Below are 19,644 nucleotides of genomic sequence, written 5' to 3' on the forward strand. Positions count from 1 at the left end.
ATAATGTAAATTTTGCTTATATTTTGAAAAATAAGTATAAGACCTGATGATTTAAAGAAAAAGAAGACTTTGTCTTAGATCACTCTAAAACAATGTGAATACATATACACAGTTAAAATTAAATTGTAAACTTAATCTCTCAGATGTAAATTTATCTAATTCACATTGGAAACCAGCCTTTTAGGTTGAATTCATACATTACTTGATTTATTTATCGACTGTTTTTTTGAATATTTTCTTGGGTCCTGCATTACATTAAGCACTTATGTTATTAAACAAGTTTTCAGTTTAGTTCAGAAGGATGGAGGCAGTAAGCAACTATTATTATAAATGTCTAGAAATCTTAAATCCCTAAATCCATCTATCAGTTTCATGAACATGATTTACAAGCCTACTTCATTCCTCACAAGATTGATAAAGTATACATCTCTAAAGAATAACATTTTACCGGGCATGTTTGTTATAGCCAAGCAAATATATAGTATTCTGAAAGTGTTTTTAAATCTCTTGTTTCTACATGTTTAGGACCAGTTAATGTTTACAGTTTTGTGAGTGAATAAATCTATATACTGAAAACATTTCATTCAATAACTTAACCTTCTTGAGTTTTTAATAAATATTGAAGCTTTAAGTTTAATCTTTTTTATGTGTCTGCATTTAATCTCTTTGTATTGCTAACTCTTTATCATTAATATTTTAAGTAAAATAATTACCGTTTGAAATATTTTACTCTGACCAATAACTCCTGCCCATAAGCCAGTCTGGTGGCAATGATGAGATTCAGTATGAACAAGAAAAAATAACCAAAAATGACCAACCCTTGGCTGTCTTGACATGACTGAATCCCGTGATACATATACATACATATACATATATGTATGTATCACTTCTAAAATGATTCAAGACATATTATCTAGATATGGTTTTAGATGATGTATATTATTAATAGTGCAAAAATAGGTTAAAAATATTAAAGATACAAGGAGAGAAGTTAGAGAAATTGGCAGATAGAAATCATACGTTTCTTATATAAAACTGAAGAGCGATTTACTTTAGAAGCAAAAATCTCATGACACTAAAATAAGATGAGGGAGAAATTACTGTGTGTGCAAGTGTGGAGAAAAAAATAGCTTGTGATACCATAGTGATGTGAGAGCTCATTATACATCAGCAATGAAGAGCTCTAACTACCATGCAATTAAAATACTAGAGAGTATAAATAAGAGTGCATCATGTGTGGTGGCATATAAAAATTCAGAAGTGGATGGAACTTTAGTAGAATGATACTCTTGAAAAGCAAGACTGATTAGGAATATTTAATTAGATAACAGTTACACAGACAACTTCTGTAATATCTTTCAAGCAAGAATGTCTCATTTGGGATATCATACTTATAGTAAGAATGATGAGCCAAAGATGCATCATCCCTGGATGGTGATAGCGATATTCTTGCTCACGGCCAGTAGTGTATATCCTAGACTCCATTAACATCTCTCGGTCACTTGACTGCCAAATAAGATTGAGAACTGAGTAAGTTTCAACGTGGATAACCAGTAACTGCTGCAAATCATACAGAATCCTATTCCTCTCTTCTCTGTGACCCAAACTCATGGATTCTAGTGGCAATAAAACACTTTTCCAAGATCTTTGAAATACATATAATGGTATTTATTTGGGGGCAGGGGCAGACTCTAAAGAAAATTAAAACATTTAAAGGTGACTGAAGTGAAGTTATTAAAGAACATAAAGTTGGTGAGGATGATGTCTTAATGTCTACTAATAACTGAAGAAAAAAGGCATGCTTCCACATAATTGTGAGAAAAACTGAGGAAAAGCCCCCACAAGACCAAAGGCAAGTTTTGAAAATGTTTATAACCTGCAAGACTAAGCTATTTTGGATCATATTTAAACAGTAGCTTTTCAGAAATTTTCAAATTTTGAAAAGGTAAGTGGATTTTTAGGAATGGGATGGTTACTTTTTCCTCAGATTTCTAGAGCAACTAACTGTAGAGCTTTTTTGCCTTTACCCATTGCAAAGGCTCCCTCTTGAGCAAAAAAATACAGTTTTTCCCTTTGAAAGTAGCTGACTCAGAATCAGATGGGCTTCTCTTAAGAGCCGTAGCTTTGATAGCTTCATCGCCAAACTCAGATTTCAAGTCCTTGCCACTTGTCTAAGGTGAAGGTTAACTGACTCTGGATTCTCTGGGCTTGTATCCACTTTTACCTTGAAACACTCTCTAGGCTTGACCTCTTGACCTCTGGCCAGACTTATCTTGAATATCTCTGAAATTCTCTCCTTCCTACCTGTTGTCACCCCCTTCTCCAGTCCTTCATTGATTGTTTCCAAGGTGAAAATTTTTCTAATATAACTTATACAAAAATTCTATTATATAATTCTCTTGTACTAGTCTGAAGCTCTGTGAAGGTGAGAGGGCTGCCTTGTAGTTCATTCTTAAATTAGCTGCCTCGTTGAGTGCCTGGACAGTTGGAGAAATTCAATGAATATGTTACATGTAGTCAAAGAGAAATCGGGATTGGATTTGAAAAATACAAGTTCTATATTTAGGAAATGGTCTATCATTACTGATGTTCTATTATTTTATCTGTATATTCAAGCAAATAATACCTATGCTATCTATTTTATAGTTTTGTTGTGAGAGTTAAGAGATAAAATATTTTGTGAAATTCAGTGCTACACTTTAAAAAAAATTATTTATTTTTGTTGTTTGTGGGAATGTAAATTGATATAGCCACTATGGAGAACAGTATGGAGATTTCTTCAAAACCTAGAAATAGAACTACCATATTACTCAACAATCTGCTACTGGACATATACCCTGAGAAAACCATAATTGAAAGAGACCCATGTACCCCAATGTCCATTGCAGTGCTACGCTTTTATTATGATCAATGAATTGCATTACTCAGACAGACATTAACAGTACATACTATGCAACAAAGTTCATGGTTCTTAGTTTTGTTTTTGTTTTAGATCAAACTAGAACAAATATACTTCAAAATTTTAAAAAAGAAATTAGAACTGATATGATGAAATCAATTCACAAATGTCATTCATTAATGAGATTCATTAATATCTGAATCTTAACTGAGCATTTGTTTGATGTCATTTTCACCAGTTGTCTCTGAGAATAGAAAGTTTTGTGAATTATGATCTCGGCCCTCAAGGAACTTAGAGTTTAGTGGTCAAAGAATGCTGGTAAAAAGGCAAAAGCAAAATTGAAAAAAACCTCATTATATCTGAGTTTATATGTGCTTGGTAAATGAAAAGTATTATTAGCAACACTGTGCTAAATGACTATAAAATGCTGATTTTTTTCACTTCAAGTATTTACAAGAGCAAACAGAATATTTGTGAGTTTTCTTGCATATTTATGTGTGTGTTCAAACAGCTGCTGGAGAACAAAGTGTTTTGCTATAAACACTGTCAAATCTCACTTTGAAAAAAAATTGTCTATAAAACAAGTATTTCCATAGATATACTGAAACTGCATAGAATTTGCTTTTAAAGCATAAAACTGAATTAGATGCTTGAGTCAGCTGTGAAGTGTTTTTTTCATGCAACTCTCATTCTAAATCTTCACCCTATGGATCAGGCTAAGAGCCTGTACAATTTGGAAGGGAGGAGACAGGATAAAGTTCCAGCAAAGAGCATAACTTTGTACTTATTAGAACATTTATATTCTTGTAAAGGGTTTATTTTTGTAGGGAGACTTTTGGAGGAGGATGGACGTGGACTGGGATATTGGGAAATACATCATTCAATAAATCTAACTTCTGATTTATCAACCAAACCAATTGAATCCCAGACAGAATTCACAGTGTCTCACACAAAACACTAAATATAGTTTGTTTATTTTCCAAGACAGAAAATAAGAACCTACCCAGAACTTAGGGACATGGATTTATGAAGATAGTTAACGAATGTTATGAAAATAATGGTTTTAGCCCTGGATGCTAACATTGTTTATCTTTTGAAGTCATTAAAACATTAAAAGAGAGGTATGCATTTTTTGTATGTTGTTTTTGTTGTGTTTTGCTTTTTCCATGTTTTATTCTTATGCATTTTGACCAAAGGAAGTTCTCCACTTCTTCAGAATGTGATTATACCCTAAGTTCTAAGATGAGTCTCCTTCTAGAATATTTTTAGCACCTTTGTGTGTCCTGCCATGGCTGGGCTCAGAGAATATAGTGGCACAAAGTAAACAAAGGAACTTGTTTCTTCCATCATGGAACTTCAGTTCCAGCAAGGGAGATAGACCTTGGGTAAATAATCATTATGTAAAATTACACATGGGGAAAACATGGCATAATTAGGAATTATAATGGGGAGTTATTTAAAAACTGTTAGGAAAGATATCAGAAACTTTAAGGTATAAGGAAGAAAGATTTGTGAAAGGTAGGAAGGTATGAAGAGTGGAGGAAAATTAAGGCACAGGGATTTCTAGGCAAAATCCTGAGGAAAGAAAAAGCAGACCCTTGTTTTAGAAGCCGACTGAAGGCAATATTCTTTGAATATGATGAAAGAATATTATATAAAATAGGATAATTTAAAATTTCAACCTAAATGCCATGGTATTCCCATGAATTTAAGAGGAGTGACTTGATCAGATTTCCATTGTAGGAAAATCCATCTCATTGAAATGGATTGAAGAAAGGCGAAGGGTAATGAAGAGCTATTTAAGAAGCCATTTAAGAAACTATTGCAAAAGTCCAGATGTTACAAATGCCTGTGGCTTGGTATTGACACTAGGGAGAAACATGTGGATCTGAGATTAATTTTGGAGTTAGAATGGTGTTTGGTGATGGAATGCATCAGCAATGACTCCTAGCTTCCTGTATGAGACACTGAATGAGTGAAATAAAATGTGTTGAGCTAGTGAGAACTCAGGAATAGCTAACTCAGGATGCTATTAGGGGAATGGTTGTGGTGCTTGGACCCTGGAAATCACAAGCTCTTCTTTGGGTGAATTAAGTTTGAGATGCTAGTGAGAGACGTCTAAGTGGAGGTGTCAAAATGGTATTTGGAAAATTAAACCTGGAACTTTAAAACTTATCTGGCCTGGTGATATAACTTCGGTATTATTGACTATGCACATGGTATGTAAATATCTTAGAAGTAGATGAGATTACTGGGGATGATTTGGAGATTATTTGAGGATGAGAATGAAGTAAGAACAGGATTTAAGATCAAGCCCTGAGGAATTCTAATATTTACTGATAAAAACAAATGAAAAAAGAGCAAAGTAAATGAATATGACTTTTTCTTTTGGCTAGATCTTCTAAGCCAAAGGAAGCCCAGTGTAGAACAATTTTTTTAAAAAACTGTTTCATCATTAGAAATAAGAAATTGTGCAGCAGTTCTTAAAGAGCTGGACCCATGGGGGACTGCATCTTTCCTACTGTAATTATGTGCATCAAACCTTACATGAGTCCCTTCTGATATTTTTGTTTGAGGGACATAAATACAAGCTCATGCTATTTGCATAGCAGTTAATTTAGATATTTGTTATACTTTTATACTTTGGATTGTCAACAGCAGACACAGAGGTTTTTAAATTTGTTTTCTATATTATAAACACTTCTGTTTAGGGGCAATTGCCAATTTAAGGCTCTAAATTTAATTTTCAATGACTTAAAAGTGTTTTTTGCATTTCCTCTCCTTTACCATTTTTACTTCTCATTTTGAATTTGCAGACAGGCCTGCCAAAGAGACATCTAGTTTATAGGCTTGGTTTTGGAAGCCAGGCAGGAGAGAAGAGAGGAGATAATGAACATATGCTCTGATGATATTGATGAAGTGAGGTTGGAGGAAGCAGGGAAACAGTCTATTTCTCCCCAGCTGCCACCTCCTCAGTGGCTATTTTGGGTACCCTTATGTTAGTATATACTAAATAAATGCCCTAGCTGTAATAATTATTTTTATCATGTGATTTTGAAAACCTCTAGGATGATTCCAGATTTTTCTACAAGTGGAACATAAAAAAAAAAAAAATTAAAGCAGTTTGTGGATACTAATTTTAAATGGATAATGGGTGAGATTTCTATGCAGATTAAAAGGACAAGGAATTCTGTGACCAGGGCAGTGTCCACTAGGTCCTCAAAAAATAATTGAAATGCCAATAGTGAGGACCTGTATTTTGGGGATATAAATTTAAAGTTAGATAAAGAATCTATTCAATCTAGGCCTATAGATGATATTTTGCTGAACAAAGATCATCTAGTCAAAGCTATGGTTTTTCCAGCGGTCATGTATGGATGTGAGAGTTGGACTATAAAGAAAGCTGAGCACCGAAGAATTGATGCTTTTGAGCTATGGTGCTGGAGAAGACTCTTGAGAGCCCCTTGGATAGCAAGGAGACCCAACCAGTCCATCCTAAAGGAGATCAGTCCTGGGTGTTCATTGGAAAGACTGATGCTAAAGCTGGAAATCCAATATTTGGTCACCTGATGTGAAGAATGGACTCATTGGAAAAGACCCTGATGCTGGGAAAGAGTAAAGGCAGGAGAAGAAGGGGACGACAGAGGATGAGATGGGATGGCATCACTGACTCACTGGACATGCGTTTGGGTAAACTCAGGGAGTTGGTGATGGACAGGGAGGCCTGGCATGCTGCAGTACATGGGGTCGTAAAGAGTCGGACATGACTGCGCAACTGAACTGACTGAATGAATATGTCCATTTCAAGAAGTCTTTATTGATCAGATGCAATGTGGTCAACTTCAATTTACTGTGTATTCAGTAGTTAGAGATTTTATTTGGAGGCGTTTGAGAAACTTTGAGTACAAATGCCATACTTTGAGTCAAGGTGGTAGAAATGTCATGTCCTCCCTGATTTATCTGTTAGTGTACTTAACAGAAATCCATGTCATAGTGGCAGTTATTTTCTTATGTATATTTTTTAGATTATTGAAAATTGATGATGTATTCCTACCTTAATAAGATCAATGATTATCCTTTGTCTGAAATTCAATAAAATCCTATAGCGCTTGGTTAAAAGGCTAAGATGGCACTTGAGTTCACTATGGCTCGTGGAGTCCTTATTTTAGCAAGTCCTTATTTTATCTGTACACAGAGTTGATATTCTAAAAGCAAAACTTGCTAAAGACCCATTGGAGTATGTGCATTTGCATCTGGTTTATTTTGTTTCCTGTGATATTCAAAATACTTAAATGTTCATCTCAATTTGCTTAGAATGAACAAAGTAAACAATTTTTAACATGAGCTAAGTAGAAAATGTACTTTTTTGATTAAAAAAGTAGAAAAGAGACTAAACCAACCCTTAAGCCCCCAAGAATATCCATTTATTTTTGGAGAACCAAGCTGAAAAGTGGAGAACTAAGCAACAGTATAAGATACATTTGAAAGGCTGGGTAGGACTAGAATAAATGCCCTTCTTTTCTTCTTTTTTTTTTTTATTCTGAACAACTGGATTTAACATTCTTTTTTCCTCCAGCTTACAAACATTGTTTTGTCTAGATGGCTATTAATTCAAATTGGACTGATTTTCTAGTTCTATAAAACTCTTCATCTGCATCATGGATCAAGAGCATTAAGTTGCTTCCTGCGGTGCACAGCTGGAAACCATTCTCTTCAGCAACATTTTGTTTTGTCCCATTTTTGTTTTATACAAATCTGATCCTACACACCCACATAGCTCAGGATTTCTGTCAAGTATCTTCCTTTTTTCCTTGACAAGTCTTAGAACATTTTAAATTGGCAGGTTCTCTTTTGTCTTTCAAATGCTGAATTACTTGCAAACATCTCTGTTTGCCTGCATGAAATTTTTAAAAAATGCTCCACAGACCTAGAGACTGAAATGAAAAGTTAGAAACATTCAAACAGAAGTTTTCTCTTATTCTTTTGAAAGGAGAGAGACGCTTAGCATAAGCAAGCAAGAGAAATTTGTGAACCAAGACTAGGATGACAGAGGAGGAGAGAGAAAGAGAAATGTGTACTGTGTTGTTGTAAAAAATGTGATGATTTTTAAAAAGTTATTTATAAATTGAATATATTGGAGAGAATTCATTGATTGGATGACTTTCCCATAGGAAACCTTAGGTACTCTTTAATCAATTACATTAATGATGGCTGTTGTGAGCTGAACTGTAGATGTTGACAAGAAACATTTGAAATTAAAATACAATATATAAATATGTTTATCAATATCTCTGAATGTTAATTAGAAAAATATTGTAATATGCTAGGCACAGGCAGTGAAGACAGCTACTCGACAATATTCATTTAGTTTAGACTGATGAAAACTAGAAAATGTGTTTAGGAATTCTTTTAGCCAAACTACATTAGGAAGATTTTAAGATATGAATTAGATCACTGTCATTTTAAAATGCTGGTTTACCAAACTTCACACAAAGGTAATCAAAATAAAGAGCATGTTGGAAACAAAACAACCTGGAAGGAAACTTTCACCAGGAAACATTTAAAGTGATGCTGTGGCCACTTTTGGAGATGATCATTAATCAGCCTTGGGTCTTTGTGTAAAAGTTGATTGTTTTCACTACTATTGTTTCACACTTTATCCTAAAGATGTTTAGATGAAGTAACTATATTTATGTATATATATTTATTCATACTGTTACTTTTAATAAAGTTATTTTCTCAATTTTCCTATCTTCACTGTATGTGTGTGTGTGTGTGTGTGTGTGTGTGTGGAGACATCAGTTCAGTTCAGTTCAGTCGCTCAGTCATGTCTGACTCTTTGCGACCCCATGAATCGCAGCACGCCAGGCCTCCCTGTCTATCACCAACTCCCGGAGTTCACTCAAACTCACATCCACCTAGTCGGTGATGCCATCCCACCATCTCATCCTCTGTCATCCCCTTCTCCTCTTGCCCCCAATCCCTCCCAGCATCAGAGTCTTTTCCAATGAGTCAACTCTTCACATGAGGTGGCCCAAAGTATTGGAGTTTCAGCTTTAGCATCATTCCTTCCAAAGAACATCCAAGACTGATCTCCTTTAGAATGGACTAGTTGGATCTCCTTACAGTCCTTGGGACTCTCAAGAGTTTTCTCCAACACCACAGTTTAAAAGCGTCAATTCTTCGGCACTCAGTTTCTTCACAGTCCAACTCTCACATCCATACATGACCACTGGAAAAACCATAGCCTTGACTAGATGGACCTTTGTTGGCAAAGTCCTGCTTGGCAAATGTCTCTGCTTTTGAATATGCTATCGAGGTTGGTCATAACCTTCCTTCCAAGGTTTAAGCATCTTTTAATTTCATGGCTGCAATCACCATCTACAGTGATTTTGGAGCCCCAAAAAATAAAGTCTGACATTGTTTCTACTGTTTCCCCATCTATTTCCCATGAAGTGATGGGACCAGATGCCATGATCTTCATTTTCTGAGTGTTGAGCTTTAAGCCAACTTTTTTACTCTCCACTTTCACTTTCATCAAGAGGCTTTTTAGTTCCTCTTCACTCTCTGCCCATAAGGATGGTGTCATCTGCATATCTGAGGTTATTGATATTTCTCCCGGCAATCTTGATTCCAGCTTGTGTTTCTTCCAGTCCAGTGTTTCTCATGATGTACTCTGCATAGAAGTTACATAAGCAGGGTGACAATATACAGCCTTGACGTACTCCTTTTCCTATTTGGAACCAGTCTGTTGTTCCATGTCCAGTTCTACCTGTTGCTTCCTGACCTGCAAGTAGGTTTCTCAAGAGGCAGGTCAGGTGGTCTGGCATTCCCATCTCTTTCAGAATTTTCCACAGTTTATTGTGATCCACACAGTCAAAGGCTTTGGCATAGTCAGTAAAACAGAAATAGATGTTTTTCTGGAACCCTCTTGCTTTTTTGATCATCCTGCAGATGTTGGCAATTTTATCTCTAATATATGAAATTTATATCCCTCTGACTTCATGATTACAAGCCACCGAAATCACTAAAACTGTTTAACTTAAGCAGAAATGTATTTCGTATCTATCATAGAACTGGCACAATTGCTGGAAGGATTTGAAAACCAGGCTTAGGAGATGATGAACCTCAGTGTGATTCCTACTTTTCACTGCTTGAAAAGTCTAGTCAGGGTCCCTTTGTAGACATTCCTGTCATCACTTCCTTTCCTACTCGTGCTGGTTCTATTTTCTCTTGCACTATTATGATCTTATTTTCCTTTTCTCCCCAACTCTATGTGTCAGGTGCTCCAGAGTTGGAGCCCAAGGCCAAAATCACGTGCTCAATCTGCCCAAACTGCTAGAGGAAGGGGAAAAGAAAGATCCTTGACTTCCATATCTTGGTAAATGTAGGGTGCTTCATACCTTTTGTACTGAATACAATGCCTGTTAGCTAAGAACAGAAATGGAGGCTGGGTATTGGACAAATAAGCAGTGATAGAGATCTACTGCATTTTTTAAGTAGCTTGGGTTTCTTGAATTATTTAAAACAGAGTTTTATATTTTTACTAAATCAAGGATCTGATTAGTTTATTAGTTTTATTTGCCAGATTTCTCTCCAGAAAGATTGTACAAGTGTACAAGCACATGAATTTATTCTCATTCAATAAATTTAAATTTGAGTGCTATTATGTGCTACTAGTGCTATCCCTGTACTCAATAATGTTATAGACTAGAGATCCACTATAAAAGATATTAAAAGTTTCAGTGTGATAAGGGTTATAATAAAATATAAACTAAGTAATATGTAGACACCAGGAAGGAAATAACAAATTCTGTGTTGGAAAGTCAGGAAACACTTTCACAGAAAAGTGGATATTTGAGCAGGGTCATACAAGATGCTTTTGAACTGTGGTGTTGGAGAAGACTCTTGAGAGTCCCTTGGACTGCAAGAAGATCCAACTAGTCCGTTCTGAAGGAGATCAGCCTTGGGATTTCTTTGGAGGGAATGATGCTAAAGCTGAAACTCCAGTACTTTGGCCACCTCATGTGAAGAGTTGACTCACTGGAAAAGACTCTGATGCTGGGAGGGATTGGGGGCAGGAGGAGAAGGGGACAACAGAGGATGAGATGGCTGGATGACATCACTGACTCGATGGACGTGAGTCTGAGTGAACTCCGGGAGTTGGTGATGAACAGGGAGGCCTGGTGTGCTGCGATTCATGGAGTCGCAAAGAGACATGACTGAGCGACTGAACTGAACTGATGCAAGATGAGCAGATGACCATGTATGCAAAAAAGGAAAACATTCTATGTAGGATGGACAACATAATGTCATGACAAAGAATTTTTAAAACATCTGATGTATCTGTAAACAGTAAGATGTCAGTACTCTGGACATGTAGGAAGATATTAAAGAAGATGGAAACAGTTGAGTTTCCTAGAGCGGTAGATAGTGGCCTACCGCTATCATTCAGATTATCAAAAAATTTGGCTGCTTATCTTCTTAGGTAACCAGCAACTCACAGAGGTTTATACAAGAAAATGATGTGAGCAAACTTAATTTTAGGAACATAAATTCCCCAGCAGTTTGGTAGATGAATGGAAGTGGAGCATGAAGGAAGACTAGTGTGAGTGATGTTGCATTGGATGTATGGTGAGGTAGTATTAATATATGGTTATCTGAGAGTAAGGATCGATAGATAACATTAAGTTGCAGACAAAATAATTCATTGGAAGCAGAAATCTTAGAATTAAATTAGCTGTAAGGCATATTTATCCTTTACCATATTAATATTTTCTGATTTCTATGCAGAAACATTTTATTATTTTATGTTCACTTATTTAGTAAGAATGACAGATTTGGAGGACAAAGATTATCATGAATCAGTTATCAGTGTTTTTGTTGATGGTCTTCATGAAGTCAGTTAACAGGGATGAGCACTTGGAAAAGTTGGATGATTTGACTTTTTAAAAAGTTATGAGTGACAGTGAGAGGAACCAATTTATAAGTAGTGTTTAGAAGTCAGAAGGAGGCTGTTTTTCCTTTCCCAGTGATTTTAGGGATCCACCAGGGAGATCTATGGAAGTGTGCTTGTCAGAGGAAATCAAGACTTCAATTACAATAAGAAGGTTGAAGGAGTGCTTTCTTAAAATGGAAAATTTGAAATAGAATATGGACTTGTAAAATTGTGATGGAAGTTGGCTTGTGGTATGCATATAGAAGAGAAAAAGAGAACTAGATGATGCAAATCTCAGGAATGACACAGGAGAAAAGGATTTTCATTTAGATCAGGAAGGGGAATGAGACAGGGTGGATCTTTAATGCTGAAATTAGTTCTAACTTATTTGGGTTTGCAATAATTGTGTTTGAAAACCAGCTGTGCGACTTAGTTTCTGGGAATTATTTTCCTCATTTGTAAAATTCACATTTGAAATAGACTTCTTTTGCCTACTGAATAACAGCATTCTAGATCATCACCTAAAGAAACATTGCCTAAATCCTAAGGAATGAGTAAGTCGTGCCACACAATAGGTCACTTACTGATATGTTTAATGCATTTCTCTCTGACTCACTTGTAGTTCTTCAAAAGACAACACGTACATATTAAATATGGTGCTAAGTCAAAGTTCTTCATTTTTATGAAATAAAAGGTGGAAGGACTGGAAAGCTGTATAAGGAAAATAAATTAACCTGCTAATTGCCAGTCAGTAAGTGTCTTGGAGAGACATTCTACTGTTTGGCTAATTCAGTGCTTTCTTTCGTTCAGTTTTTCTGATTCTGAGCAAAACTGAAAAGACTATTTCCCTTTATACTGTCTAACCAGATTTTCCACATTTGATTTGAGAAGTGTCAAATTGAAATTTTATTGTTACTGGTATTGCTAACTTATAAAACCCAAATAATGACATAAATCATATATATAGAAATGTATATATATATATGTATATGTGTATATATGGTTATTCACAGGTATATACTTATATATGTGTATATATAATATTTTTATATATTGACAAATTTTAAGAAAAATTTTTCCCATGTAGAAAAGTTGTAAGAATCATACAATACCCATATACTTAGCCTCTAGATTCTAAAATTAGTATCTCTCTGTATATGCTTTATCATACTTTTGTCCATTCATATGTAAGTATCCATCTTTATATTTTGATCTGTTGCACACTTTGTGCCAAGCACTTCATCATGAATATCATAAATTAAGTTTAATATTGGTTTATGTTTTTATGGTAGAACTTACACCCAGTAAATGCATAAGTGAGTACAACATTCATTCATCAGTTTTAATGCTGTTTTAAAAAATATATATATATGTATAATATAAACTTAAGAATATTATCATAAGCCCAGAGATTTGTTTTATGCCTTTTCCCTCTCCTCTTAAAGTCAGCCATTTAAAAAATTCTGTTTTATTTTCACAATATGTTTGCCTGTTCTAAAAGATCACATAAATGAATAACAACATATGAACTGTTTTGTAAACTGTTTTGTCTTTTACTTGGAATAATGCTTTTGGGATTCATCTTGTGGCATATATCAATAGTTTGATCCTTTTTAATGCTGAATAATATTCCATTGTATACCACAGTTTCTGTATGAATTCTCCCATGGATGGAAACCTGAGCTGTTTCTATATTTGGCTATTATAATGAAAGCTTTCATGGACATTCTTGTGTAGGGCTTTTCATGGTCATATACCATTATTTCTCCTGAGTATTTTCTTAGGAGTGGGATTTGGGGGTCATGAGGAAGATCTAGGTTTAGATTTACTTAAAAAGGCCTGTTTTCTAAAGTGGTTGTACTAATTTACACTCCTAACAACAATGGAGTGGAATTCCAGTTGAACCCCAAAACATTTAAACATTTGGTACTGTCAGCCATTTAAATACTGTACTGCTTAATGTAAAGCATAAGAGCCTTACTGATTTGTGTGTCCATTTATTGTGATCCCTCCACCCACCATTGCTTTGCTCTAATTGTCATGTCTTACATTGTACCTCCCATAGGGTCGCAAAGAGTGTAATACAACTGCACAACTGAGCGTGCACATATGCAACATTACAATTTTTCTTAACACTAATGTATGTTTAAACAACTTGGGAAAAATCTGTTAAATTATATTCAAGTTTAGTTATTTGATTCTGACTCTTTTGCTGATCTCATGTAATGATTTTTTATTCTAGATAATGCATTTTTTAGTTTTAGAATGTATATTTGGTATTTTTGTAGTGTCTAGTGACTTTTATTTTTTATTATAAGCATTTGTGTGTGTATGTCTGTGATCGTAGTTATGAAAGCTGATTAAAATTGTTTGTATACTAATTTCAACATCTGGTTGATATCAGTGCTGTTTTCCATTCACTGCTTTTCTTCTAAGTATGGGTGGCATTTTGTTCATTGCATGTCTATCTAATATCTCGTTTATACAGTTGCATTCTGAATGTTATAAACAGTCCATGGTAGAAAACTTGGGATTCTGTTATATTCTTTTGAAGAATAGTCATCAGTCTTTTAGTTTTGTGTTATATTAGTTACTTATCTGGACTCCAATTCCAAACTTTTGGCATGCCTATGGAATGCAGCAACTATGATCACTTGTTCTAATCATTTGTTCATTTATTCCCAACCAGTGAACTTGGAGCCTGCCTAAGGCATATATGTATATCTGGTATTGATAAGAGACTTGGGAAGAATTTTATACGCATATTTTGAGGTTCTTGTGGCTTTCTTTTTTCTAGTATTTCTTCTTCACTTTATAGCAGCTGAAATTGTCCTTAGTTCTGTTTCGGGTTCTTCAAGACAGTAAAGTTAAAAAAGACAGTGAAATGTGGGTTTGAGTTTTAGTCACCTTGCATGTGCAGTCTGAGACATCCATTATCTTCCTTCTAAGCATATACATCCCTCCTGGTTTACTTATCTATTTTGCGTTGCTCTTCAGTGTCTTCACGTATGAAATTTTAAAACACGTATTTTGTTTAGAATTCATAGCTGTTATCTGTGAACAGTTTAATAGTAGCTACTCCACGCTTGGGCTTTCCTGGTAGCTTAGCAGTAAAGAATCCGCCTGTAATGCAGGAGATGCAGGTTTCATCCCTGGGTGGGTCTGGAAGATCCCCTGGAGAAGGATATGGAAACCCACTCCAGAATTCTTGCCTGGAAAATCCCATGGACAGAGGAGCCTGGCAGGCCACTGTCTGAGGGGCTGCAAAAGAGTCCGACAGTGAGTGACACAACAACTCCACATTAATAAAGTAGAATCTCCATGTGCAGGTTTTAAAGATGTCTCTGCCATTTGAAACCAAAATGTGGGATTTTAAGTCAGATCATCAAGATCATACAAAATTCCATGAATATAGCATAATGTTTGAGCAAGCAAATATAGTCTAAAAACATTCAAATAAAAACAGTGAAAATTTGGCACATTTCTGTTTACCATATGATAGCAGAATTTCTATTTTTCACATTACATAAACTTCGCCTTTTTCTAGATTATTTACTAAATGTATATATTCCAGAACAGAGTATGTTTTTTATTCTCTAGTGTACATATTCTAATCTCTAATGAAATATACAGTATAGTGAAAATAAATATTATTTGTTTTCTGTTTAAACTTGGTTTTTAAAGCTACAAATCCATCTAAATTTATTTAGTCTAGATACTATTCAGAAGAAAAATGTCAGTCATAATTATGTGGGTAATGATGACTGGCTTTTATGTCATTAACATTATATGACCTCAATTTGAATTGAGGTTGTAAGTCAATACTCTATAAAGGTTCACCATCCACTTGTAGTTCATTTACACTTCAAATGTTTATATAATCTTTAAGTAACCCGTATTGCATATAGCAATAAATATTATTCTGCTGCTTTTGAGTGGAAATAAATAGGTACAGTCTAACAGATTTAACTTATAATGCAGTGGGCTGCATTCTATAATACAACCTGCTGAAGATTCAATAAAAGCTCAGATATTGACTGACTCTTCAAATTGATCATTAGCAACTAATTGGGGACGTTCCTTGACCAGTACACTTTACCAATTTTTAAAAATAAACAACAAAGTAGCTAATAAAATTTCAAAAGGCCAACTGTTCCTTGACCACAAAGCAAGGCAAGTAAATTATGAAGAGGTTAATTTCAAGCACATGATCAATAAGTGTAAAAGAAACAAATCAATGGAAAGAACTGAAAGATAGTAAATGTAAATTTTATTGACGTCTTTAGTTTATGATTGGAAAACTCTATGAAACAACAAAGGGGTGGAGGCTGGATAAGTTATTTCTTTTAAGAAGTATATAAATTGATAAGCTCTGCTAAGAACCAGGTTTTGGCTCTTCTTTAAGTCCCAATGAGAATTAGCCTTCTGAGTTAAAGAGCTAAGTTCAAATCTTAGTTATTGGTCTTGCTAATTCATAACTTGGTACATATTGTTTGTCTTCTTTGTGCTGCATTTTCTTCACTTATAAAGTGGGACTAATAAAAGTACACATGGGGTCAGTGGGGATTAAATCATATTATTTAATGAATATGAAATAGCTTCTTAATCAATGTTACCTCTATACCCATAATCCTTTCATAACCATGTAATTTTGCTCACATTTATATATTTAATATGTGAGAAATTTAGTATATAATTCAGTTCTATATTTTGGAACATAACAATACATAGAAAAATAATTTTCACCAGTCATCTCCTTTTGGCTTCCTCCCATGATTCCTCAGATCTGAAAAACTCCAGGCCTAACCAACTCCAATTAAGCCCCACAGTTCAGTTCAGTCACTCAGTCGTGTCTGACTCTTTGACCCGATGGACTGCAGCACGCCAGGCCTCCCTGTCCATCACCAACTCCCAGAGTTTACTCAAACTCATGTCCATTGAGTCAGTGATGTCATCCAGCCATCTCATCGTCTGTCTTCCCCTTCACCTCCTGCCTTCAGTCTTTCCCAGCATTAGGGTCTTTTCAAATGAGTCAGTTCTTCGCATCAGGTGGCCAAGGTATTAGAGTTTCAGCTTCAGCATTAGTCCCACAGGGGTGCACCAAAGCAGGGCATGGAGAGTCTCACCCATACCTTCAAAATAGAATCCAAAGTCGAGGTCAAGGTCAGGACTAGTCAGAAGTGAGGGAGACAAATATCACAAAATAAAACTGACAGTATCCTGGGGCAATTTTAGAGGTATTGGCTCCTGCCTGAGATGAATTGTATGTAAATAACATTGTTTTGTTTGTAGAAGCTTGCTGTTCAGTTGCTCGGGCATGTCAACTCTTTGCAACCCCATATGGACTGCAACACACCAGACTTCCCTGTTCTTCAGTATCTCCTGGACTTTGCTCAAACGCATGTGCATTGAGTTGGTGATGCCATCCAACCATCTTGTTATCTGTCTTCCCCTTCTCTTCCTGCCTTCAATCTTTTCCAGCATCAGGGTCTTTTCTAATGACTCAGTTCTCTGCATCAGGTGGCCAAAGTATTGGAGCTTCAGTCTCAGCATAAGTCCCTCCAATGAATATTCCAGTTTGATTTCCTTTAGGCTTGACTGGTTTGATCTCCTTACTGTCCACGTTACTCTCAAGAGTCTCCTCCAGCACCACAGTTTGAAAGCATCAGTTCTTTGGTACGCAGCCTTCTTTATGGTCCAGCTATCACATCCATACACATGACTTCTGGAAGAACCATAGCTTTGACTATACAGATCTCTGTTGGCAAAGTAATGTCTCTGCTTTTTAATATGCTACCTAGGTTTGTCATAACTTATATGTGTATCTATATCTATGTATGATCACATAATCTAATAGATTAGAATAGTTACAAACTCAGTCCTCTGTCAGTCACTCAGCATCCGCATAAGCTTTCAGAATAAAGTCCATACTCATATAATATTCCCTCTGCCTGGCATGTTTGGTTGTTTTCCCCTTCATTTTCTATACCAAATACATTTCTATTTTTTCGCCAAGATACAGTTCAGGATCACTTCCCACAGTAAGCCCATCTTAATGGTATTTTCATTCTCAAATCTTTTATGGGATCTGGTGTAGTGTGTGCTCAACATATATTTTATAAAATAATAATTGTACAGCTAGATGCAAAACTGGAGTAGTAAATGGCAAGCCTCTCTAGTATTCTTGCCTAGGGAATCCCATGGACAGAGAAGCTTGGCAGGCTACAGTCCATGCAATCGCAAATGAGTCAGACACGACTGAGCTACTAAAGCAAACTCAACAGACGTAAAGTAGTGATGAAAGACAGAAGAGAAACCTTGTTTATTTAATCACATGTTATTTACTAGCATAGAGAACTTAGTGTATAAAGGTAGACAGAGTATGTTCTGGGATGAGCTAATTATTTTAAAAATTGTAACCTGACAAATTTCACAAAACAGCTGAAATGCAGGATGGAAATTTCAGTAAGACTTGTGCCAATAACATGAGGAGACTTTTTAAAAGTGTGTTTTAGAGACAGGACTTTCTAATTAAGTAGTAAAGGTTAAAAATTAAGAAGATAGTTTTAGAATTCATATTTAAGACCCAGAAAAAAAATGCTAGTTTGATAACACATGCTATTTATGTAGTCTACTTAATTAAGTCAGATATTTAATTATCACTGATTATTCTATTTTCATTTAATGCTTTGGAAAGCATCCTATCTTAATTTCATTTTAAAATACAATAAAATCATCCCACACACCTTCATTTGTTCATCTTTTTCAGGTTTATTCCCTGCTGTCCTGAATCTTGCTTCCAATGCCCTCATCACCACAAATGCAACATGTGGAGAGAAAGGACCCGAAATGTATTGCAAATTGGTAGAACATGTCCCTGGGCAGCCGGTGAGGAACCCTCAATGTCGGATCTGCAATCAAAACAGCAGCAATCCATACCGTATGTATTTAGGATAACTTGTATGGAATTGGGTGGAAGATATAACTGAGAATGTTGAGACCAAAGTGCATTAAAGTCAAAGGGCTTGTCTTCTCAATTTCTAGATCTTTTCTTCCACTGTGAGCTTTACAGCCCTTCTCTGTCTCTTGACAAACATTAGAATTCCCTACGTGTAGTGTTTATGGTGCTTGTGGAGAGTTTTCTAGCTGAAGACCTGTGGCAGTCATTGACTTTACTGCCTGCAGAAAAGTGTCTGAGGGTGTGGTTATTAATAAAGGCTTTAGTAGGTTAGTAGTCACTATGTCCAGGTACTGTACTAGGAATAGCAGGAGTAAGATGTGGTCTCTGGCTCAGCTGAAGAAGTGGCAAGAAGCAGATTATTGCTGTAGAGTGTGGTAGGCATCAAGGAAAGAATCAGCATAGGGGCTTCAGAGAGAAGGAGAAGAGTCACGGATTCAGTCCTGGTATAGCTGGAGGCTTGCCAGAAGGGCATCTGAACTGAGATCCAAGGGCAAATATGAGCTGAGAATATTAAGAGGTGACAGAGGGAAGAGAAGGAACACCAGGAGGAGGGGCTCAGAATAAGATAGAAAACATACTTGCTGGGAGAACTACAAGTAGTTAGAAATGGTTGCAAATTAAAGTGTCAGAGGGCTGGAACAAGTCTGTATGCTTAAATACCACAGGAATAGTGTTTTAAGGAGAAGTGTCATACAAAGCTCTCTTGGTTGGCCTCTAGAAACCACACTCATATCTCAGACTCATTCATGCATTTATTCAGCAAGCATTTGAAGACAGGCTCCTGGTAATGCATTGTTCTGAAGCAGAGTGTTGAATCATACATAGCCCTTGACTTAAAGACTTAGG

General features: G+C 35.7%; 1 protein-coding gene across 3 annotated transcripts in view; it reads left to right on the plus strand.

Moving 5' to 3' along the window:
- LAMA2 (laminin subunit alpha 2) overlaps positions 1 to 19,644 on the plus strand; it is a 681,429-nt gene that overhangs the window by 135,317 nt on the left and 526,468 nt on the right. For all 3 annotated transcript variants that reach the window (XM_069598353.1, XM_069598354.1, XM_069598356.1), the window contains exon 2: positions 18,607 to 18,777. In XM_069598353.1, the coding sequence (XP_069454454.1) occupies positions 18,607 to 18,777 (171 nt within the window). The remainder of the gene's footprint in view (positions 1 to 18,606; positions 18,778 to 19,644) is intronic.

Source organism: Ovis canadensis, chromosome 8, assembly GCF_042477335.2.
Source record: "Ovis canadensis isolate MfBH-ARS-UI-01 breed Bighorn chromosome 8, ARS-UI_OviCan_v2, whole genome shotgun sequence".
Classification (NCBI taxonomy): Eukaryota; Metazoa; Chordata; class Mammalia; order Artiodactyla; family Bovidae; genus Ovis; species Ovis canadensis.